The sequence below is a fragment of the Rhinatrema bivittatum genome, chromosome 14 (assembly GCF_901001135.1).
Source record: "Rhinatrema bivittatum chromosome 14, aRhiBiv1.1, whole genome shotgun sequence".
Taxonomy (NCBI): domain Eukaryota; kingdom Metazoa; phylum Chordata; class Amphibia; order Gymnophiona; family Rhinatrematidae; genus Rhinatrema; species Rhinatrema bivittatum.
In genome coordinates, this window is record NC_042628.1 from 13,895,575 (window position 1) to 13,920,093 (window position 24,519).

The window sequence follows — 24,519 nt, forward strand, 5'->3', positions numbered from 1 at the left end:
TCAAAGACCCTGTGTCATGGTGGCTTCATAGATATATTTAAAACTGTTTTGTAGGATTTGACGTCTCTTTCTTTTGCATAAAAACTGATCCAGGAGCAAGATAGTGAGTGGAAACTAAATTCATGTTAACCGATTTACATTAGCTAGAGTGATAATTTACTCTCTCAGATAATAAAAGGACCAGGGAGCACTCCATGAAGTTAGTAAGTAGCTCATTTAAAACAAATAAGAAAATTCTCCCGCACTGCGTGCATAATTAAGCTCTGGAATTCATTATCAGAGGATGTGGTTACAGCAGTCAGTGTAACTGGATTTAAAAAAGGTTTGGATAAGTTCCTAGAGGATAAATCCATAAACTGCTATGATGGTAATTAATGATCTATCTAATGTTTGGGTACTTGTGATGGGATTGGCCACGGTTGGAAACATGCCATACTGGGTCAGACCATCAAGCCCAGTATCCTATCTTATGTTCTAATAATGGGGTAAATGTTCTTCATTGATAACCTTGTTCTGGAAACAGTAGTTCCTAGCAAATGACTTGAGGGCAAGGAGCAATAATCCAAAATGTGAATCTTTAAATTTACAAGTTTTATTAAAGACCAAGCAATGCCCAGTCAAAATCAAGCTTTTCAAATCTTGTAATTTAACTATATCCGGATGGATTTTCAGTTTACTAAGCTTCTGATGCCCAATGCATCAACTGTAAAGATTAGAGATTTCCTGATAACAGTGGAGCTGTTGCTTGTGTCTGAATGATTTTATACTGTTCTGTGTTCAAGAAAAAAAAAAAAAAAGTCTTAAACAAAAACAGCAAGCAATAAAGATCAAAAATTTTTTAATTCCCATATTGATAATAAAAATAATTCCATGAATTCTGTAAACCATTGCATAAATGCTATAGTGTAAAAATTTTTTTTTTTTTAAACAAGTGTTAACAATTTTAAACAATTCACTACAAGTAAATGATTATGCATCATAAATACCACCTTCTGCTGTAAGGACATTCCATTCACAATCCCATTCTTCGCTAGACACTCAAACGATATCTGCGGCATCCATAAATTAATACACATGAACTTCCATAATATTCAATTAAGGTCTTATGTGAAGCACAGTTACACAAAAACATACTGTGACAATATTACTACTGATATTCAAACACTAGTTAGGATAAGAGCTACTCTGAATGGCAAAACTTGATAACAAAAGAATGTGTTTTAATCTATTTTAAGAGACTAAATTTAAACAGACCTATAATATGCAGCTTGAGATCCATTATGAAGCTATTAAACTTTACTTTACAGTTCTTAACTGTTAAAACCCTGAGAAACTAACTTTATTCTATTACTCCCCAGGCTAAAACAGCTGAATCACAACTTTATGGCATTCACATAAAAAACATAATATGTGCCACTTTTAACACTTGCAGACATGATAATTTTTTGGTCAAATCCTTTTCAGCCACATAAAACAGTTCCATTCTAGGACTACTTGTTAGACTATATTTTATGAAGTTAGCTCATATTGATACAAGTTGAAAATGGCTTTTAGTGCACCTATTACAGGGCTTCCCCAACCTGTCCTGGTGGTCCCTACAACCAGTTGTGTTTTCAGGATACCAACAATGAATATGCATGAGAAACTGAATACATGGGAGGATCCACACTATATGCAACATTCAGCTCATGCATATTCACCATGTATGTATGTCCTGCAAATGCAACTGGCTATGTGGTCACTAGGACAGGTTTGGGAAGCCCAGACCTAGTTTATATAGGCCTTGGATAGTGTTTGCATAAACAAGAATAAAGACTATACATTTTTACCTATTTCCCTTTTAATGCATTTTCTTCCATACAGTATAATTTGTAAGTACTTTTTATGTTGTGCTAACGAACATGCTGAGAACATTGAGCATTAATAATACATTTGTAAAAATACTATTCAAGTAACCTCAGTTTTCGGTAATAAATTTTTTTTCTAAGAGCCATTAATTCTGTATTTTTTATGTGAATGCTGTACATGGTCCATGTAACACCCAGTGCTCCTGTCACATTTACAGTAAAAATAAAAAACAAAACATTGCTTACGCTGGGGATCTCACAGACAGGTACATTTCTTTGGTCTAAATGCATGCGTTAGACAAACTTGAGGAATGGGGACAGTGTGACCAGTAACTGAACAGCAGCAGTAACCACTGGAATTGTCAGCTACCGTTCACATTATTCAACCCCCTCATAGCATAAATAATGTGTATACACACAGACACACACACACTAGGGACCGCAACTTAAAGCAGTAGTGGAAAATGTTGATCCAAAAGGAATGGGCAATGACTGAAGGTCAGATGCAACAGTATATGGTTTGCCATCATCCTAAACTGCCGCAGGAAAAGGAGATTTGACGACCACATGTTGACTATCATCTGGTCAATGGTTCATTTTATGTGATCTTATCTGAACCAGTGACCAGTGCCATTTCAAAATGACAGCAACAGTTGGAAGTACTGTAACTACTGAAAGCTTTATACTCGCTGACCATGACTGAAGGAGTAGTTTCCGTAACTCTGAAGTAGTCAAGCCATAAATGGCATACACAGACATGGTCCTTTTGGACACTTAAAATCATGGTTTCTAGCATTTTAAGCAGCAGTAGCTGCCCAAGCGTTGACCCCACAGAAGTAAAAGTTATTGGAATGCTGCTTTGCTCAGCTTTTTAGGAGTAGATTATCTGGATAAACTACATATTTCTCCATGGCTGACATTTTTTTTTGACTCGCCTAAGTAAACGTGGTGACAGCCTCACACTTCCACAACAGGTGAAAATAACTCTTTCAAAGTTGCCTTCTGAGTGCTTCAGGGTTTGATGCACACAAGCAGGGCTCTTGTCTTGGCCACCCTAAGAGTCAACGAGAGGATGAAGGGGGTCTGCGAGAGGGTAACTGGGTGCACACAACTCAGGAAAATGCCCCAGACGCTGAGAAAAAAACCCCACACACATTCCAATAAAGCTGCCTTTTTATGGTCGGGTAAGTTGTATAATGCTAGTGCTGTTAAACCTTTAGCCAGCATCTCAAATTTAGCCAACTTGTTTGTTTGTCAGCTGAAGTGTTTATAACTACTGAGAGAGGAGAGAAATGTATACAGAGAAAAATGAAAAACATTCTCTCTGGACCCAGCACTGACAGACAGACATACACGCTATAGAGGCTCAGTTAAGGGTTATACAACTGGAACATGGTGCCAGTTATTTACCAGACAAGCTGCAAACTCAAAAATGCTCTCATGATTAAAAGAAAGACCAAAGAAAAGCACCTAATTCCTCACCAATGGTTTACAAATGTTAATATGGAGAGAAGGAAAAAAAAAAAAAAAAAGCTTTACTACTAATTGTGACAACAGCACACACAAAAAAAAACAAACTTCTAGAAATATAAACAAAGCATTGATGCGCATGGTCACGTTTTTGATCTAAACTGCTTTTTGTTTCACCAACATTTTAAACAGAAAAAAACCCTTCACTAAATAACTTCTATGTATATTAGATTCTTTGTTAGCATATACCACTGCAGACTGTTCCACATTCTAGAATGATAAGCAGCCGTGGCCTAAAAAAAAATAAAAATCACCAAGTATTTTTAACACAGTCTAAAAACAAAAATTAAAAAGGCTCATGAACAACATTACTTTCTAATTTGGTCACTGTTAAAAATTCTTACCAGTCACTTTGCACTTTCTTTCAGCTAAACAAATGCTATTAAAATGTTCATTAGAAGTCTTTGGCAAAAAGACTACACAAGAAAGCAGAAGTCCATTGATATTCACAGCAAAGTCTAAGAATTCAGCACCTCCTTTATTTTATAAATCCTAAACTAGTGCCACCCAAGTAAGACAGACTACAAAAAATTTGCCCCAGAACAAGTAAAAATTGCATTAAGTAAGGATAACAGATCTGGAGGACAGATACTGTGGATTTTATCTTAACTTGCATGTCCATTCAGTTATAAGTGCATTGCATATGAAAAATGCGTAACAAAGTATAAAATTCCAAAAGGTGGATCAGTGTGTGTGTGTATATATATATATATATATATTAATTTTAAAAGGCTAAAATCTTAAAAGTGTTTTTTCAAGATTCTTTCACCAGAAGTTAATCATTATGAGGTCAGGCTTGTTAACACTGGTCTCAAATATTGTATGTCAAGACAGGAAAGGGCGGCTGAGCTTCAAACTCCTCTCTACGTCCACGTGAAAAAGGAGATGAACCTGGAGCTCTTTGCTGGTCATACAAATGAACTTCTTGCACTGAATGTGAGCATATGAATGTACATAGTATATAACACAGTAGTAGGTCATTTCAATTTAAGCTATACTTGTGTCACCCAAACCACACAGAAAAGTTAACCCAATCAGTAACTTCTCTACATGAAGAAGTACACAGTTTACACTATAAAATGTAACGAGACGCAGTGTTAACATACAGTAATTTTCTCTTCTGAATTGCATACTCCTAACCATCAAAATTAAATATGAATGGAGAAACATTAACACGATGAATAAGATTAAAAAAAAAATACACATATAAAAAATCCTACATCAAAAGCACCACTGCCTTGTTATACATCAAAACCATTTCATAGCAAGGACGAATAAAACAATCAAGAATCTCAATTACTTTAAATGGATACATCACTATTTTCAATATTATTAAATTAAAAGTTCATTATTAAGGAAGAAGGGTTTTTCCTAATTCGTTTAAACATGGATTCGAAATGTCTAGCACATAGTTAAGTGGAAAAGAAAAAAAAATAGGATTTGCAGGTATTTGCAAAACATTCTCTCTCTCTCCTTTTGCAAGTTTAATAGGTGTAAGGCATAGGCACTTAAGTATAAGTGGCTACGTGACCTCTGTCCACATCTCCATGAGTGATATAAAAATGCAGGATAACACGAGGTTAGGAGTTATACAAATGTTACTACAACAGCTACAGAAATTAAAATAAAAAGGATTGCAAACAATGTGCAAATGCACCCATGTTCAGGAAGATCAGTTCCTTTCATAAAACAAAAACTACTTTTCTGAATGCCTAAGTATATTGTGCCTTCCTGATATCATTCTCTCTGCTGGTTATGCTTATAAATACTATTTGTTTGCACTTAACTTGAAAACTGTAAAAATCCTAGGCAAGTATCTCACTACAAGATAATGTTCATTTAATAAGTACTAATTTCAGAATATGAAATCTAACAATATATTTACTATACTATGATTTAACAGTAATAATAAATTGACATGAAATATTTTAAAGTTCACAGTACACATATAAAGCTTCATATCGCATATTTAAAAATAACCTACAAAGCAGCTCAAAGCAAATTTATAATAACCTAAACAAAAACAAAACTGGTTAACAAAGTGCGTTTACAAGAATTAAACTTCTTTAAAATAACCTAGTAACCAGTAGTGTTAGACTGATCCCAAAATACCAGCTGCAGACTGCAAAATACACACTGCGGGTGTTCAAACCTCCGCTTCTGCTCTCTGCTGGGGTCACAGCCGAGATCCGAGCGTTAGCGGAGGGAGGAGGGAGGGGGCAAGCAGGCTGCACTGTGCATCTTAGGAAAACCTATTGGTAAAAACATCTGTAGAAATAAGGGGACAAAACAAGTTGCAGGTAATAACTTTATAAATAATCTGAAAAGGTGGAGGGGAGATGCTGGCAGGGAAAGAGAGGAAAAAAAAAAATATGGAGCCTTAAAAGAACTTCAGTCCGCGTCAAAACAGAGATCAGTCTGGCACTAACAAAGGGATTACTTACTACATCTAAAAAATATTTTAATAACTAGAAGAACATAAAAAAGAAAAACTGCTGTATTGAGTTGGTTTACAGGATACGAGTCCGAATCCCTCCGAGGGCGGCGGACTGCGGGTACCGTGAATAATTTGTCACCACTTCATGATTTTCGTCTTGCAGTAAGGACATTCCGGTTTGGTAGGTGCACAGTGCTCGCACAGTACGTAATGCTGGCACGGCTGCAGGACCACGCTGCGGTCGCGTTCTTGGCAGACGACGCACTTCTTTGAATGAAGCTGAAAAATGACCTGTCGTGTCAAGGAGGAGAGAAAAGTTGTGAACAAGAAAAAAAGCACAGCAGAGGCTTTGGCCACACCGGCTGCAGGTTTCCCAACAGGCAACGCAAAGCAGCCAAGCCCGTCCTTCAAGCCACATCTGTTAGTAGAAACTATGGTCTCATGCTAGCGCAGGGGGTGGGCAATTCCAGTCCTTGAAGGCTGCAAAGCCAGTCGGGTTTTTAGGATATCCTTAAGGAATATGCATGAAATAAATTTGCATGCAATCTCTCATGCATATTCATTAGGGTATCCTGAAAATCCAACTGGTGTGCAATTGTCCACCCCGGTCTAGCATACAACGATGCTGTTGCAGACACAGGGAGTTTTATTAAAAAAAAAAACAAAAAAACTTTTACTTCAGAATTTTCACAACAAAGCTTTTGATACATCCTCCCCCGAGATGCTGAATGTAAGCAAAAATAAACTGAAGAAATGAATTGTAATTGCCCCCATAAACACCACCAGGAAATACTAATCTATGTGCTGAGCCCGGAGATAGTGCAGGACTTCTTGCAGGAAAGAGGCAGGTGAAACACACACATGCAGAAATAAATGCAGACTGAATAATTCACATTTTAGTAGAGTACTACGCGCTCTATGAAAGCGCAGGGAGGGCATAAGCAGAGCCAGATTTGGGCACAGACAACACAAAAAGCTGGCCCAGAGCAGAGCCTGCTCCCACTTGCTTTAGAGCAGAGCTTCCCAAACCTGTCCTGGGGACCCCCCCACAGCCAGTCGGGTTTTCAGGATACCCACAATGAATATGCATGAGTGAAATTTGCATATACAGAGTCTACATGATATGCAAATTTATATCATGCATATTCACTGTGGAAATCCTGAACACTCGACTGGCTGTGGGGGGTCCTCCGGACAGGTTTGGGAAGCCCTGCTTTAGGGACTCTGCCACTCATTTCTCCTCCTCCCTCTCCCCTGACATCACACAGTGCTCCAGTCCAGAATATGGATACCAAAATCTTAAATCCAGCCCACGGTGTGAGAGGACCTTAAAAAGGTAGGAGAGCGAAAAGGAATGCAAAATGATGCAAGGGGCTTCCTACCAGGAAATTCACCTTCATGGCACCTACCAGCTTTGAGCTATGTAACAAGATATGGATGGAGTTACATTCTGAAAACCCTGACTTTCCCTGTACGTACCAGGATCAGTCCAGACTGCTGGGTTATGCCTCCCCTCCAGCAGATGGAGTCAGAGAAAAGCTGAAAAGCACCCCCTAGATATACTGGTAGCACACCTATATTAAAATGGCACAGTTTGTCCATTTCCATGTACCTTACCTAGAAAAAATGTAGTGCACATTGTTAGGGCTGTATATTAGTTAGGCGTGTAGGGGACGATACCAGATGCATAAAGTCTGTCATTCTCTAGATTTTCAAAACAATCGTTCCTGAACATACCCAGATCAGTCCAGAGAAGTGGGTATTGTACCCCTACCAGCAGATGAAGTCAGAGAACAAAGCATTGGGCACTGCCATGTATACAAGAGTGCCACCTGCAGACTCTCAGTATTTCTCCGACTCCAGCAGATGGTAGAGATGCACTCCGCAAGTTTTTAGTTTAAGTTTTTCAGTTAGAATTTTTCTTTTAGTGGCAGTTGCTTCCTGAGGTGTTAGGCACCTTCGTGGGCCATCCCTCAGTAGAAACCGGGCATCCGGGGGATTGGGGATCCCTGTCAGGGTCTCGTCCGCCACGGGTACAGACACTGCTACAGCTGCTCCCTCGATCCCTGCTACAGCATCCCCTGTTGTGCCTCAGTAAAGTTAAAAAAAAAAAAAAGGCCAAAGTTACACAGGCTGCGCGTCTGGCTGGCTGCCTTCGGCTCTGAGGTAAGGAGTCTGTGCAGGGGGATCGGGTCCTCGGAGACCGAGCAGGGAGGCTGTTAGCTCTGTTTTCCTTCGGCTCCGGGTTGCACTGAAGGAGAAGGGGTGAGTTTCCCTGTTAGGCCCATTGGTGTCCTATTTTGTGGCGGTGTTTTTCAACGGGAGCAGGCTGTTTCTTCTTGTTGTTGGCCGCAGCTTGGCTGCAGGGGGGGGAGGGGGGGGTTGTTAACTTTTTTTTTTCGGAGCGGTTTTGCTCCGGCCTGCCTGTCTGAATTTTTCCCGCGTCGCGGCTGCGAGCAGGATTTAAAGCAATCGCAGCCTTCTCCCCCATGGCTCCACGAGGCGGTGCGCTCTCTCAGATGGGGCCGCGCTCAAAATCACCGGCCTGCCGCGTGTGTGGCACACGCAGTCGGGCTCTGGATGCAGCCTCCTTATGTCCTAATTGTGCTCCAGAGTTGGAGGGCTCCTTGGAACCTGAGGACCCCTCTCTCAGGGAGGGGCCAGGTACCCTGGACATGGATTCGCGGGAGGAGGATTCCTCTCCCGTTTTAGCTCCTGTAGGGGAGGATATCACGGGGAGAGCTGGCGCCGCGTCTCCAGTCGTTTCCCCGGAGGGGTTTTCCCCGGAATTTGTCCTCCTCATGCACGAGGCCTTTTTGGCTCGCAAACGTTCGGCGGTAAAGAGACCCAGTCTCCAGGGAGACGTTGGTCATCCACCTGGGAAAATATATCGGGGCGCAGACCCTGGGCAGCAACCTATGGATCAGACTCACCCGAGAGATGATGGGGCTCAAGGCCCGAGTCTGGGATCTGGATCGGCCCCGCCCACGGGAGCAGCTGCGAGGACGGACCCGGATCAGGCGGATGCGGATGATTCCGATGACCCCGATACCCCGCCGGCGGAGGGAGACGATCCCGGTGTGGTCAGACTGTTTAAAAGGGAGGAGCTGCGGCCCCTCATTCCTCAAGTCCTGGAGGTCCTTGGCCTTAAAATTGTACAGGAGGAGTCTGACAATGAGGGGGGTTAACCCCGTCCTCGATGGCATTAGGGGTCCCACTACTTCTTTTCCTCTGCCGAAGAAAGTAAGCAAACCGGTGACCCGGGAGTGGGAGGCTCCTGATGCAGGACTGAAGGTGGGCAGAGCGATGGCAAAGCTACAGCCCCTATCGACGGAAGTCTTAGACCTGCTGAAGATCCTAAGGTGGACGCTGCGGTCTCGGCAGTCACTTAGAAGACCACTATCCCAGTCGCTGGGGCGGCCGCCCTGAAGGACATGCAGGACCGGAAACTGGAGATCCAGTTGAAGCGGGCATTTGAGGTCACAGCTCTGAGTCTACGAGCGGCGATCTGCGCTAGCCTGATGCAGAGAGCACGTCTGTGGTGGGCTCAGGAGGTTGCATCCAGTGCCGGCACCAGCAGCAGCAGGGCGATGCAGTCTGCCCGTTTAGAGGCGGGTGTCGCTTATGTGGCGGATGCACTGGATGCCTTACTGCCATACTGTGGCAGTAAGGCATCCAGTGGACAGAAAGTTCCATTGGGTCTCAGAGCTCATTCCACTAGAGCCCCGGCTACTTCCTGGGCAGAGTGTCAGCTACTGTCGCCTCAGGAGATCTGTAGGGCGGCAGTGTGGTCTTCTATTCACACTTTAAGCATTATCGATTGGACGTCAAGGCCTCTGATGAATCGTCCTTCGGTGAGAGTGTTCTGCGTGCGGGTCTTTCGGGGGTCTCGCCCAGTGTAGGGTGGCTTGGGTACATCCCACTTCTCTGGACTGATCTGGGTATGTTCAGGAAATGAAAATTGGTTCTTACCTGCTAATCTTCGGTCCTGTGATACCACAGATCAGTCCAGAGGCCCACCCCTTTCTTCAGATACCGAAAGACTGCATTGGCTAGAGTTTGGCTATGTTTTTCACGAAGCTCCTTTTTTGCAGAATGGATTGATGGAGCAGTTATTCGCAGTTGTTTTGGTTAGAGTTTTTTTATAAGTTAGTTCTGTTAACATGGGCTTTGGTACGGGACAATACTGAGGGTCTGCAAGTGGCACTCTTGTATGTATGGCAGTGCCCCAAGCTTTGTTCTCTGACTCCATCTGCTGGTAGGGATACACAACCCACTTCTCTGGACTGATCTGTGGTATTACAGGAACAAAAATTAGCAAGTACGAACCAATTTTCATTTACTCAACAGCTTCTGTAATTCTGCAATGTGGCCAAGTGGTGGAGTGAAATAATTATCCCGAAATCGCATTTTCCATCTCTGGGAGTCCTTACTAGTGATATGTAACCCCCCAGCCTCCACCACCATCATCTACAAATAAATGTTTTTCTCAAACTCTTCTTTAGTCAAATGGGGTGGAAAACAGCACTGTTTGAAAGGGTAATTAACCATTCTCTAGGACTAGGAGACTCCATGAAATTAGCCAGAAGCAGATTTCAAACAAATCTAAGGGACTATTTTTTCACTCAGTGCACAATTACGCTGTGGAAGCTGTCGCTGGAGGATGTGGGCAAGGCGACTAGCACAGCTGGGTTTAAAAAGGGTTTACACAAGGGCCTGGAGGAAAATTTCATAATTATTAGCCAGGTGGACTCGAGGAAAGCCACTGCTTACACTTGGGAGTAAGCAACAAGGAATGGATGTAGTCTTTGGGATCTGCCAGATACTTCCTAGTAACCCGGGACTTGCCACTGTAGGCACATCTTATGTTCTTACAAAGTACATATTTTTGGTTTTTAATATTCTTCTTTGTTTGTTGTACTTCTGGAATGGAACAGAAGCAGCAGAGTGACCTTTTAAGGCTCTGTCTCCTGATTTCATGGTTTGTGCATTTTAGCTAAATGCTGCCACAGCCCCATTGTCATCCATGCAGTAAGTAGGGAGATACTCACCCCGTCTATCGTCTCCAATTCCGACCGCAGCTGGTTCTGCAGAGAATGAAGCTTTGGTAAAGGGAGCTTTTCTATGTCCCCGTATTTTCTCCCCAGGGAAAGTTTTGGGGACAGACGTACAACATCAAAGTCTTCCTGCAGCTTTTTCAGTTGGCTTTCCACCTCTTCCTTCTTGAGCAGGGCCAGCTGCCTGTCCGTGTCTGCCAGCTTGGCTCGCTCCTTTGCTTCTTGAGCCTCCTTCTGCCATGCATCACAGGCCTTAGACAAGACAAAACAAGAGGACACGCACAAAATTAGCAAAGCTAATTTTAATGCTAGGAGACGCATGGGAAAACTGGGGGGGGGGGGGGGGGAATGTAACTCTCCGTGAAGTGTTTATGTTCAGTGACTTTCTGGCTTTGCTACATTCTGGTAGGTGAACTCTGGTTTCAAAGTATTCTAGTGAGCAGCACTACAACGAGAGTCGAAAGACGGACGCAGACGACCGTTGCCCATCACCGCAAGTTTCTGGTGGGCAATGATTATAAAATGTCAAGTTTTGGGCCCCAAGATGGCAACATGGAAATGCTGTATCCTCACTGGCTGATACCCAGCATCCTGTTCAGCTCTGTTGTGTATACTCCCTGCCTGGCACGGACCTCCGAATTAAAAAGCCTGTGCTCCATGACCGACCTATTCAAACAAATGATTAAAACCGCTTTTATATTTTAACGATTCTAGGACAGTTTTACGGGCTTTAATTTTCTCTAAAATGGATTACTGTAATGCCCTATTGTTGGGACTTCCGTACAACACCAGAATGCAGCGGCGAGAGTATTAACTGGAACCAAGAAATGCCATCATATTACTCCTCTATCATACAGAATTCACTATAAATGTTTTATGCCTAATTCATAAGTCAATATACAACGAGAAAGCTGAACGGTTAAATGCATTGCTTCATATTCATGCCCCACAGCGGAATTTGCGGCCAGGTAATAAAAGACTACTTACTATTCCATCTCCCAGATTGGCCCATTTAAATAAAGTAAGAGAGCGCGCGTTGCCGTTAGCTAGACTGAACTTGTGGAATACACCCCCGACTGAACTAAGGCTCTTCCAGAATAAGCATGGCATTTTTATTGTTTTGATTTTAAGGGGAGCAATTCTATAATTTTATATTGGAGATTAAGGACAGGGCCTTTGCTTTTATTTTTTTTTTTTAGTATCATGATAATTCTAAATAATTTTCTTTTATGGTGTTTTTATTTTTCTTATATGTACTTTAAAATCTATGTTATTTATGTGTTTTTAATAATGCTCATTACGCTGTTGTGAACCGATATGATTGTATCTGTATATAAAATCAAATAAATTTATTTTATGTGAATATTAAAATGTAGTTTGCCGATTTTGAGGTAAACCTCAGCAGCAGAAATATATCCTACTTAGATGGCACCCTTCCCACCAAGTCCAGTAGCTGGGTGTGGTGGTCACGCTGACCCTACAGCTGGATACCAGAGGGGGCAGAAAAGGCACCAGATACAAACAATACGCTTGTATGTAAATTCTTGTGAACAATCTTTTTTTTTTTTAATTTAAATTTACAGCAGGTGCTGCTACATAGTACACACAGAAGGTTAACAAAAACAAATAAAATATAAGGCAACAAATACCTTTTTATTGAACTAACAATACATTTCTGTACCAGCTTTCAAGAGCTACTATTTTCTTCCTCACATCAAAATAGAATGAGCAAAAGCTAACACTAACAGGAAGTAAGGCATTCCAACGATAGGGAGAATGCGAGAAGGCTTTCGATGGATGATCAGGAGGTACCGGCAATATAATTTTATGGATCACAATGTGATAGGAAACCTAAGTCTTTTGTTGAAAAAAAAAATTATTTTTTTTTGGTCAGTTCCAAAGCATCTGATCACTTTAACTTCAAAAAAAAGTCTCCTGGATTGTTTTAAATTATCCTGATCTTAAAAGGTCACTCATGCAAGTGGGGTCTGGCGAGCATGTTTTGGAACCAAACCATTTCATCAATGACCTTAAGATCCGAATAATTAAAAGAGTAACTTTAAAACAATCCAGGAACGCAAGACTTTTGAACTTAAAATGATCAAACACTTCTGAACTGACAAAAAAAAAAAGACTCAGGTTTCATATTGTGGTAAGAGCCATAAAATTGTATTGCCTGTCACCTTCTGATCACCCATCACAACCCCTCTCACCCTTTGGAATACCTGATGCGATTCACTTACCTGTTGTGTCATCTTTTGCTCCATCTGTTCTGACCAGAAGAGGAGTATTAAGTTAGTCCAATAAAAAGGTATCATCTTACATATATGTTTTTTGCTAACCTTTATTTCTCTGCAGTCACGTGGACTAACATGGCAACCACACACTGCTTTACACAAAAAAGGAAAAGGTAAGAATAGTGTGCACCTATATAAGAGCACAATGCTTAAGACATATTCCGTGACAACTACAGAATATTACATCTTTGCCTTATCTGTAATGTGTACATGCAGTGGCACTTTTTTTTTTTTTTTTTTTATTCATATGTAAGCACTTGTAAAAGACAGGCAAGTAAACTGTACAAAGCTGAACGTGTGTCAGAAAAATCAAAATTAAGTTAGATGCTCAGTTTTAGTGATGTGAGAAAGAAACGGTAACACCAGACGTTCCTGTACACACGACTCTGGTACTGAGGTAAGAATAGAGAGACCTCCTCAGAGACTTACACGGAGCCTTGTTCGGAAGGCAGAGCGGTTTAGTAGCACCAGATGCCACTGCCCTCCATGCTTGCTCTGAGCAAGCTGAGAGAGTACTCGGTCTTAATTTGGTTTTCCCAATCAATATAGAAAAGATTCTACACCCCCCCCCCCCCCTCTGTTGACACACTAATAGAAGCACATCAAGGACCCAAATCGTTAAGACCCACTACCTGTTTGACTTGTTGCCAAGAATCTTCCCAACGTTTTATCTTCCTCTTTGCATCATCAAGTTCCCGGCGAACTCGGGCCAGCTCACTGCCATTCGAGTTGGTACTTGTGGAGGGCGTCGTCCCACTGGTGAATACGGGGGAAGGGCTGGGGGAGAAACTCCCAGTAACAAAATCCCAAATGCTGCCAGTAACGCCGTTCAATCCTGTCACACATTTCAGGGAGAAGAAGGTAAGGAAGCGTCCTGCACAGCACTCAAGTTACCAGTCGGCACAGTTTACACTTCAGGAAAAAAATCACACAGAAGGGAGCAAGAACGACAATTCATTATCAGTGCTAAAATAAGCTACAGGTTCCCCAACTGTATATAAAAATAAAGCAAAACTGGTCACCTGGAACAGGTGTTCTCTGCAGACAGCAGGACAAAAATCGGTCATGTGACTGAGTGATGTCTTGATGGTAAATGAGCCAGAAAGGGCTCTCAGATCACCAAGGTTGTTTCCTGAGCACACATAGGTCTTCCCGTGCAGCCACCGCCATGCGAGTCTCCTAAGTACTAGTAACAAGGGTGGAGGGTGGCACTGCGTGGCTGATTTGTCCTGCTGTTTGCAGAGAACATGCAACATGCTTTCTCCGTGGTTAAGCGGGACAGCAGTCAGCCACACAAGTAAGGACTCCCAAGCTGAGAGCTGCATGAAAACAAGTGTTATGTTCCTATATAGCAGTGAATAACCTGCAACCCATGTTAGAAGAGGTTGGAGAAAGCATTAAAGGAATTAAACAAGCTGTTGAGAACTGCTTGGCCAAAACTGCTGTCTTGACATGAAGCATTTTCTAGGTGGCAATGAGCACTGAATGTGCTGACGGAAGACCAGGCGGCAGCTTTGCAAATATCTTTTATGGAATTAGAGCAAGGATGGGCTAAGGACGCTGCCACGGCCCTGATCTGATGGGCTTTCACCTTGGATTGACGTTACTGCCCTGATTGCATCTCTTGTCATCGTCATCAACCTGAAATCCACATGGAAAGAGGGTTGGTTTTTTTTTTTGTAGCAGAGAACCCCAGTTTGAAGAGACTCATGGAAGAGGAGAGTAGTTGTAAAGACTTTCTGTAAGGTTTTGTTCTCTCTGAGTAGAACAGTAAAGCTTTTCTGCAGACCAGAGTATGACAAGCCTATTCACCTTTATACTATTGGTGTGGTTTTGGAAAAAAAAAAAACCCCAAAAAAACATAGGCAATACAATGCAGTGATTTAAGTGAAATCAAAAGATCACTTTTGGTAGAAGTTCAGGGTGAGCTGTCCTGGAAAAACTGAATATTCAGTGAGCATGATACTGGTGCTTGCAACTTGCTTACTCTTTGTGCAGAAACTATTACAGTTAAACAAAAAAAAAGAAAAAAAGAACTTTCCAAAAAGGGAATTTCACATCCGATGTTGCTAGAGGCTGGAAGAGTGAATTCATCAGCTGTGCCAAGAATCTTTAACTAGAGGTTTTAAGCTGAGTTAGGCCTTTCATAAATCTGGCTATACAGGAATTCCTCCCAAATTCTCGTGGAAGGCTCTTATAACATTAAGATGAACTCTGACCAAGTTTGCTTTTAATCCTGAGTCAGATAGGCTTAAGAGGTATTGAAGTAAGAGGAGCAAGACACTTACAATGGTTCTGACTGACTTGTGGATGCTACAAATAACCTTGCTCACATCAGCAAGCAACTTCATAGAAGATACTAGCTGACTTTCAACATCCATGCAGTCAGCGCTCAAGTTTGAAGACTGGAATGAAGAGGAGCGCCACCGCACCGAGGGATCAGGGTTGGGAACATTTTCAATTTTACTGGTTACTGAAACCATGTGAACCAAAATCAGGGCTATCAAAATCATTGGACCTTTCTCTCTTAACTTTTTTTGGCTATAAAAGTAAAATTGGAGGGAAAGCATAGCAGGAGCCCCTGATTCCATGGGATTGAAAAGGCTTCCTTCACTAGACTGCTGCTCGCTGGCATCCTGGAGCAGCAGATGGGAACTTTTGTTGTTCAATAGTGTTGCCAAAATATCTGTAGAGTTCCCCAAAGTTGTTGAACTATTTCCGTTGCTACCTGATGGCTCGATGACCATTCGCATGGCTGCAGTTGGCGACTTAGTTGGTTTATTTGGTTTCGGCTCCTGGGAAGATAGCTCTCAGATATATCTTCTGGGAAACTGCCATTCCCATATTTTGTAGGCTTCTCGACAAAGATTGTTTCTACTCGTTTATTAATATAGAGCTATCATTACTTGGTTGTCTGTTTAGATCAAATGCTTTGTTTTCCTTTGGCCAGAGATTAGATATTTATAGGTCACTCTAGACGGATTTATGTGCTGCTCTCTTTTCTGTGGAGACCAAGGTCCTTGAGAGAAAAAAAGTTCTTCAGATGAGTTCTCCATCATTGGGGGCATTGATTGTGGTGGCAATTTGAAATTGAAGTTTGGGAAAAGAATGATTCTTCGACAAGTGCACAGGATCCATTCCCCATGTGAGAGAACAGATGAGTGTTGGATACATTTCTTGTGTGGGAAACAGTGGATGTAGGCATTGGTTGCACTGAAACGTCAGAGCCTATCTAATGCTGAGATGTGCAAAAAAAAAAAAAAAAAAAGGGGTCCAATATCTTCCTGTAGAAATGAGTAGATGCCCATATTTGATCTGAAAGACTTAAGATTTTTTGTTAGCTTTTGTACTCTCTGCTAGGAAAAGAAAAATAAAACCAAAACAAAACAACTTTCCCTTGTGTGCTATCCAGGCAGGCTCCTGTGAAGTCTATTATATGATTCAGTTCCAAATTGATTTTTGGGAAATTCATGAGCTGCGCTGCCTTTTATTTCAAAACTTACTTCAGCACTGGGGCTGACATAAATTGCGTGCGCTGGCCGACTGCCGGCACGCGAGCTCTGACACAGCGGCAAATGGCCGCAGTGTCCGAGGCCTCTGGCCCCGCCCCGGACCGCCCCTTTTTGCAAGCGCCGGGCCTCACACACGTCCCCGGGCTTTAGACCCGGCGCGCGTAACCCTTTTAAAATCCGGCCCATATTGTACTATACAGAGCTAATGAGCAGCTATTCTAGATGTTAATATAGCTGACTGGAAAAATGTATTTTGCCATGTGGTCTAAGAAACTTGGCATCTTTACTCATCAGCATGAGTCAGACAACGCTATTGCTTTTTACAAAGCAGATTCCACTACTGGCGACTCATGAAAGAGCCAGGACAAGGCTGAACTTTGTATCTGAGATCTTACTGGCAATGTAGACAAGAGTGTCTTGCTTGGAGTTCCTGTAATACTCTGTGAATCGGAGCAGTAACTACTTGTTTTGGGGGCTTTGATATACAGTTGTGTGCAAAAGAAGGCACACCTGGTCTAATTGTACATTTCAATGAATCACTAAGGGTTGAAGTACTGGAGTCAAGGCAAGGTCTTCAACAATAAGAAAAAATCTCCAACAGAACTGCCTGAAAACTATTCAGACCTGAAAAACAGAACCCACAGAGCAGTTTGGTAAGTCATGCTGATCAGGCAAGGGCATCTTTTAAAGCTCAGTTTGCTTGTAAAGATGGCTGAGGTGAGGTCAAACTATTTTGAAACGAAATTTTTTTTTTTTTATTGCACTCACAAAAAAAAAAAAAAAAAAAAAAAAAGGACAAAATTAAAATATTTCATGCAGAGCAAAACAAGGAATTCAACAAATAGCTTAAAGAACACACACAGTGGGACCTTTTGCACAAAATAGAAGACAAAAACAAAAAAAGTGAGGAGACGAGGCGGTGGCTTCACGGGAATACTCCTACTTGCTGAGAAAACCAACTCAGTTTTTCTGAGCTCTGAGAGAGCTTTTCTGTTTATTTATTGTTTGCCCAGAGAGAAATATTTTGTTATGAACGTAAGAAATTGCATTACTGGTCAGACCAAGGGTCTATCAAACCCAGCATCCTGATTCCAACAGTGGATAAGAGTTTGGGAATCGATGGTTAGAACATTTTACATTAAGTTTTGGTTTTTTTTTTTTAATAATTTCTAGACTGCTCGAGATCACCATCATCTGGTTTAAGGATGTCCATAATTCACAACACATGTGCACACATTCAGGTGAACTGAAGGAGTTGCACTTGTAAATTTAACAAACTATCGTAGCAATTTTCAAAAAAGCCATTTGGTATGCTTTGTTTTGTTATTTAATAAAATACATTTGAACAAAGGAAAAAAAATGCATTTACGTGCATTTTACATGAGTAAAACCTACTGACAATTCAATGACATTGTAGCAATTTTTCAAAAGCCCACTTACATGGGTAAGGTGCATTTACACGTGTAAAACCCAGTTTTTGAAAATTGCTTTTGAAAATCAGGGCCATTTTGTCTAAGAACCAGGTTAATTTGCATAGCTTGGTGATCCTGAAAACCTAACTCATCCAGAGTTTGGGAACCACTGAACTAAATTTTTTTTTTTTTTAGAACACCTTCCCTAATATAAAAAAAAAAAAAAAAGTTGTTTACAACCCAGATGACTTAATATATGAATATATTCAATGTCATGGTTTTATAAAATATGATTCACAAACACACTCGGCAATAATTTTCCAATTATAATAATTGATACTTACTTTGCATGCCTTAGAAGGATGAATGGTCGTATTGACTTATGTCAAGAACTGAACCTGGACAATCCAGCTTTACCCGGATATTATGTGCATATGCAGGTTTAAAACAATGTTTTCAGGACCTACTCGGTCAAGGACAAATGCATTCACCATGTACTAGAAATGCAGGAGGGGAGACCATTTCTTCTCCGATGAGTGCATATTCCTATACAGCCCTTCCTCTCTCACTCCCCACCTTATCCAAATGCAGGCCTCTCTCCCCCTCCCGCAATGCAGCCCCCAACTGCGACCAAAGATCCACTCAGCCTAGATGGACAGATTTTTCAAATCTGGTGCATAAACTCTGGGCACCCCCCAGGATCACACAGATGTTCCCTACAGCTGCTACAGGCGCCAGCCACCTTCAGCCTTACTTACCTAAGGAATTATGAGAGGAGGCAGACGTGCCCAATACGCCATGCTCAGACTTCAAAGGCTGGGGTGGCTGCTGCTGCTGGTGGTGAGGGGCCATGCTGGACGACAGGAAAGACTGGGACAGCGAGCTAAGTGGAGAGGTGGAGAGGGAAGATGAGGAATGTAAAGATGAGGAGCGAGCCAGGGATCCTGGAATATTGACCGGCGCTGAGCTTCCCAGCAACCTCTGACCTTAGTGCAAAAAAAAAAAGTAAAAAAGGATTAGACGACAGCCAGGAACTTAAGATCAGTCGGCCATTGTGTCTTCCTCAAACGCACCTTCTATTTGATCAATCCGACTATTACAATACCGGGAAAACACTTTTACGGTGGCTGGACCACAATTGTTGAACTCTCTCCCAGAGTATCATTCGGAAGGCGTCGCGCGTCTCCCCTTTCAAAGAAAAGCAAGCGATGGCCGCCTTCCTTTAACTAAGGATGCCTTTGGGGTTTTAACTCCAAGCATCTCGAGGGCCTGGAGCTCGTGAACTCTCGTTTGCAGCCGGTTCTGCAGCGACTCCTTAGTGGACAGTGGTCAGTAAGAATAGCACGTTTTAATCCATAGCAGCTCTGTTTCTAACTAGTATTGCATTTTATGTAACTGTGTGCACTTGTTTTTACTGGATCCTGCAGCATATAAAATGTTTTAAAATAAAAGTTAAAATAAACCACTTTCTCTACTCTGTTTCAAAACCCCTACAACTACAACAACTAAAAAAAAAAACAAAAACATTTTGGTAAAATAAGAAAAAAAAAAAAAAGAAGACGATGTGTTTAAGAAAATAAAATCAATGATACCAAAATGAAAGTGGCAATACTTGTCTTTGAAAAGAAATTACAAGAAAGGTGTTCTACAGGTGACATTTCCTGCATTTCCATGTTATGTACATCGTGAAAACAGGACCACAAAATTAATTCAGATTATTGGAAATAGCTGGAGCCTTTTTGTTTCCCCATATTTACATGGCATACTGAGATTTGTAGTGCTCACACTTTCCTTAAAGTGAAAAGAGAAGCCGGTCTGTCTCTAATGGTGCCATCAGGTAACTATACTGGAAGAATCTAAAATTTAGAAAACAAATGATGGAACAACTTATCAAGTGAAGTCCCTAACTGAGAAAACACCCCTATCTGTGCCCAAGAAAAAATAATCCTAAAAATAATCAATCATAAATAATTAAAAAAGCAAACACAGTCAAGGACAGAGTAAATAGTCAGTCCAAGGGAAATTTTTATTAATTATTTATTTAACACTTTTATATACCGGCATTCGTAGGACACATCATGTCGGTTCACAAGTAACTGAGAAAGGAAATTACAAAGAACGAGGAAGGGGGGCTAACAGGGAGATAATTGGATAATATACTAAACTGGATAATATAAGAAGGTACAGGGAGAGAGAGTCAACGAGCAAGGCTACAACTTTGTTGAACGACATGGATTTGGGAATCCATGTTAAGATTAAATATGCATAAACAATGTTCATGAGGTGTGTATGTGCACTTATAAACTTAGCATATAAACTTATTAACAGTATAAAGGAGGTAAGTGCACATATGTACAGTTAAATGCAGGGGCAGGGGGAAGAGGGAGGGAGCGAGGGGGGGAAGGAGAGGAGGGGTGGAGGGAACAGGATACATAGCTGTGCCTTTTAAGTTGCTCAGGACTTACTGACACCCAGTTCCTAACAAATCTGAAGCCATGCCTCATCCACGCTCGTGGACTATGGAGTTCTGCCTGCCTCTGGGTTCCCATGCGTGGAACAGGATGCATTTCTGGGAAGTGCTACCTCGGAGGTCCTGTATTTCAACTTTCTATCTAAAATCCTAAGTTTGGCTTCCAGAAGCTCTCTCTGTCACTGGTGCTCACATGTACGACGACAGCCTGCCCCCTCCCCAGTCTAACTAGGTGGCCTGCAGCATCGCTACGTCACTCTTTCTGTATCCACTTGCTTTTCATGTCAACCCTGCTCCCCCCTTGCCTCTGTTGGTCCACTATTCAGTGTTTGCAGAGTGTGAGTGTGAGTGTAGATCCTTAAGTATATCATAAGGCACCATTCCGATACCTCGCCTATAGGTTGCCTCTATCCAGCCATTAAAGGTTTCAGTAATGCTTTGTATAGGGGCATCGCTTTTTTCCTGCTAGTTTTACCCTCCCTATGCACCAATATGGGCATTCACTTAAAGACCTTGGTAATTTAAATTTCAGAGAACATAAGAACATGAGAACATGCCATGCTGGGTCAGACCAAGGGTCCATCAAGCCCAGCATCCTGTTTCCAACAGTGGCCAATCCAGGCCATAAGAACCTGGCAAGGGAGAGCACATATCCAAGAGAAGTACAGCATTAGGTACTGATAATGCGTGCAAAGCAGGCCCTCTTACTTGTCAACGCCAGCTCCCTGCTCTCAGGATCTTCCAATTCTTTATCTAGGGATGCAACACGTATGTCACTAAAATGCAGATCTAATGCAGAACCTGTCAAACGAAAATATGCAAAGAAGTATATTAGCCACAAGACATTTTAAGACAGAAAAAAAAAGAAAATCTGAGTAGCATTCAGTATAACAGCAAACACACAGCTCAGGTCCTCATGTAGTTTAATGTGATCGAGTAACTTTTAGGTCTTTCAGGAACTTGCCAGCTTAGCAATGTAATAACACAGAGTGCCGGTACTCAATTTTCACCACAATACAAGCCTTAAGAGAGTAATTTTAATCAGAGTACTAATTTAATGCTATGCGCAGCGTGCTTCCTAGGCCATAGGCCGAGTAACATGGACAAAATTCATTTTAATACAAAAAGGAATTTCTGCCCGGTTTTTTTGTAAGTCATCCCCCGGAGTTTCATTTCATGACCCCTAGTTCTACTGATTTCTTTCCAATGGAAAAGTTTCGAAATCCATACATCATCAAAACCTTTTAGGTGTCTGAAGGTCCGTATCCTATCTCCCCTGCGCCTCCTCTCTTCCAGGGTGTCCATATTCAGATCCTTCAGCCTCTCCTCATAGGTCTTCTGATACAGAGCCCACACCATTTTCTTGCTCTTCTCTGGACCGCCTCCATCCTGTCTCTCTCCTTTTTGAGATACGGCTTCCAGTACTGAGCGCAGTACTCCAGGTGAGACCTCACCAAGGACCTGTACAAGAGCATTATCACCTTTTTCTTCTATGCAGCCCAACTTTTTTCTGGCTTTAGCTATCGCCTTTTCACATTGCTTCGCCATCTTCAGATCCCCAGACACTCACCCCAAGATCCCTCTCTTGGTCCGTGTACATAAGTCTTTCATACACACCCCCCCCCCCCCCCCCCCAAAAATTACTGCATCCCAGATGCATGACTCTGCACTTCTTGGCATTGAATCCCAGCTGCCAAGTTCTTCGACCACTCTTCCAGCTTTCTTAAGTCACTTTTTATTCTCTCTACTCCTTCAAGCATGGGCACTCTGTTGCAGATCTTGGTAAAGTATGTCTATTTGCAGGTGATACTTTCTCTCCCTTCCACAAGGTCACTCACAAAGATATTGAACACCTATGGGCATTTGTGCTCATAGCTTTCCAGCTTCTCTCCTTGGACGTCTTTTCTGCCCTGTTCAGCTGATTTTTGTCAATTTCTTCACTCACTTCTTGGAGATTTTGGGGTTGACATTTTAATTTCCTTTTGCCAGCCGTATAGGATTTGAGTTTTTCACTTAGGATCCTTTTTCCTACCTTTGACCTAGAGCCTCTTACTGTTCCATACACGGCCCCAGCCCCCAATATATCCAAAACTTTCTTCCTTACATCAGGTTTTGAGCCATGCAGCGGAATTACTTATATTGTTTAGTCTCTCCATCCCATGAACAGGTAACTCTTCTGAAAAGGCAACAGTCTTCACCATGAGCCTAATCTGTTTACCCACAGTCTGGAAAATGCTCTGTACAGCTTGGATATTGTTTCTATCAAAGTCATTGGTTCCAAGATGGATGATGAAGGTCAACTTCAGGGTCCTTACTTTCTTCATTGATTGCAGTGAGCACCTGATTAGCATTTCTACCAGCTGAGGATCCTGGAAGAGACATTTAACTATAGTGTTCCCCTCGAGTTCCCAAATTAGTGCCTCTGATGATTGAGTCTCCAGCATAAAAAGCTTCTTCTTATGGTTTTTGGTTGTATTACGGAATTTCTGTGCGCATTGCGTTTCTTCTTTCCTTTCTGATCCCACATCAGTCTCCATTACTAGAGCTTCTTCGTTTTCCCAATGCAGAGAAGTAATGTTGTACTTGTGTCATTTGAGAGAGCGAATGTCTCTGCATCACAGGTCTTATCCTACCAGAACCCACTGTAATCTATTTATTCTTGGGTTTCTGGATGCTCTGTGCAACTGGAGGAGGGCATCTGGGCAGCACTATTGTGAAGAATGGGTGTCTTTGGGTCACAGGTCTTATCCTACCTCACTCAAGTGTAAACCCTTTGTTTCTGGATTTCTGAATCTTGGTTGGGGGGGGGGGGGAGAGATAGATTCCTGAATGCTGTGAAGTGGATGAGGCTTCCTTGGTAGTTGCTAATTCCATTTTTATTGTAGCTAATTCAGCTTTAAGGTGAGCTAGCTCCATTTTCATTGAGGAGAGTTGTGGACAAAAAAGGGCAAATCCTAAGCCCCAGATGTTTGCTCCCATATAAAGGCTGCACAGTTGTTACACTGATTAATCATTATCTTGTTCATTTGATAGAGAACTCTTAATCTGATAAAAAATTAGCAAAATTATCTGGTTACCAATTATGTACCCCAGCAAGACTATATTAGAAGAGCAACCTCTGGAGTGAGTGGGGAGAGAGAACTTTTAACAGTTGAGATTATCAATGACCAAAATATTCCTTGACGTGTACTTATTCTGAGTTTATCAAATCCACTGAAAATTTGGGGGTTTTTTGTTTTTCTTTTCTCAAACTCAGAAAAGCAGTCTAGATTGCACACTTTTGGGTTTCAGTTAAAATCTTCCCCCTCTTAAAACCATGGCACACAATTATGCAATTATATACAACTTCTATACTAGGCTCTCATATATATTACACAGTGAAAGCTCACTTAGTGATTCCGGAAGCCTTGTGAAAAACTCAATAAAATGTAAAGTGACGTCTCCTCCGACTACACATTTCTATCATCATGTGTGATTTTAAAATAAATGTGTCTGGTTGTAGTCTCCTCTGTCTGTCGCACTAGCCAAGATACAGAGATCTCTGCTACAGCAGCGCTGGCAGGGGGGGGGACTCAGCCATGGCTTTTAGCAAATCTGTCTTACAAAAGGCAAAAATCTACCAAGCCAATGAGCTCACTGCCAACACCCAATGAACAAGAAGCTAGTCTAGAAGCCTTTTCTTTTTTTTATGATACCAAAGTATATATCAAGTCATATCACAAATTATGCACCAAAAGTATAAACAATGAATGTAGCACATGCATCAAATAGTTATAATTATTACACTTATTAAAAAAAGAAATAAATACAGGGACTAAAAATCTCTTGAAATGTTTAAATACTTTACACTTGGAGAACTACTACTGTATGCATTGTATAATCTATGCAGAACTTACAGGCACCTTCCAAAGCTCCCTTTTCCTTCGACACCTTTCAGTATAGAGAAGACATTTCTAA

At 41.7% G+C, this 24,519-nt stretch overlaps 1 protein-coding gene across 3 annotated transcripts in view; it reads right to left on the bottom strand.

The window, feature by feature from the left end:
• Positions 1-821: 821 nt before the first annotated feature.
• The window catches only part of UNKL (unk like zinc finger), an 89,488-nt gene continuing 65,790 nt past the window's right edge, over positions 822-24,519 (bottom strand). For all 3 annotated transcript variants that reach the window (XM_029576615.1, XM_029576614.1, XM_029576616.1), the window contains 5 exons: positions 21,271-21,363; positions 18,851-19,078; positions 13,801-14,003; positions 10,866-11,123; positions 822-6,105 (listed from right to left, as the gene is read on the bottom strand). In XM_029576615.1, coding sequence (XP_029432475.1) covers positions 5,950-6,105; positions 10,866-11,123; positions 13,801-14,003; positions 18,851-19,078; positions 21,271-21,363 — 938 coding nt within the window. In that variant the 3' untranslated portion in view covers positions 822-5,949. The remainder of the gene's footprint in view (positions 6,106-10,865; positions 11,124-13,800; positions 14,004-18,850; positions 19,079-21,270; positions 21,364-24,519) is intronic.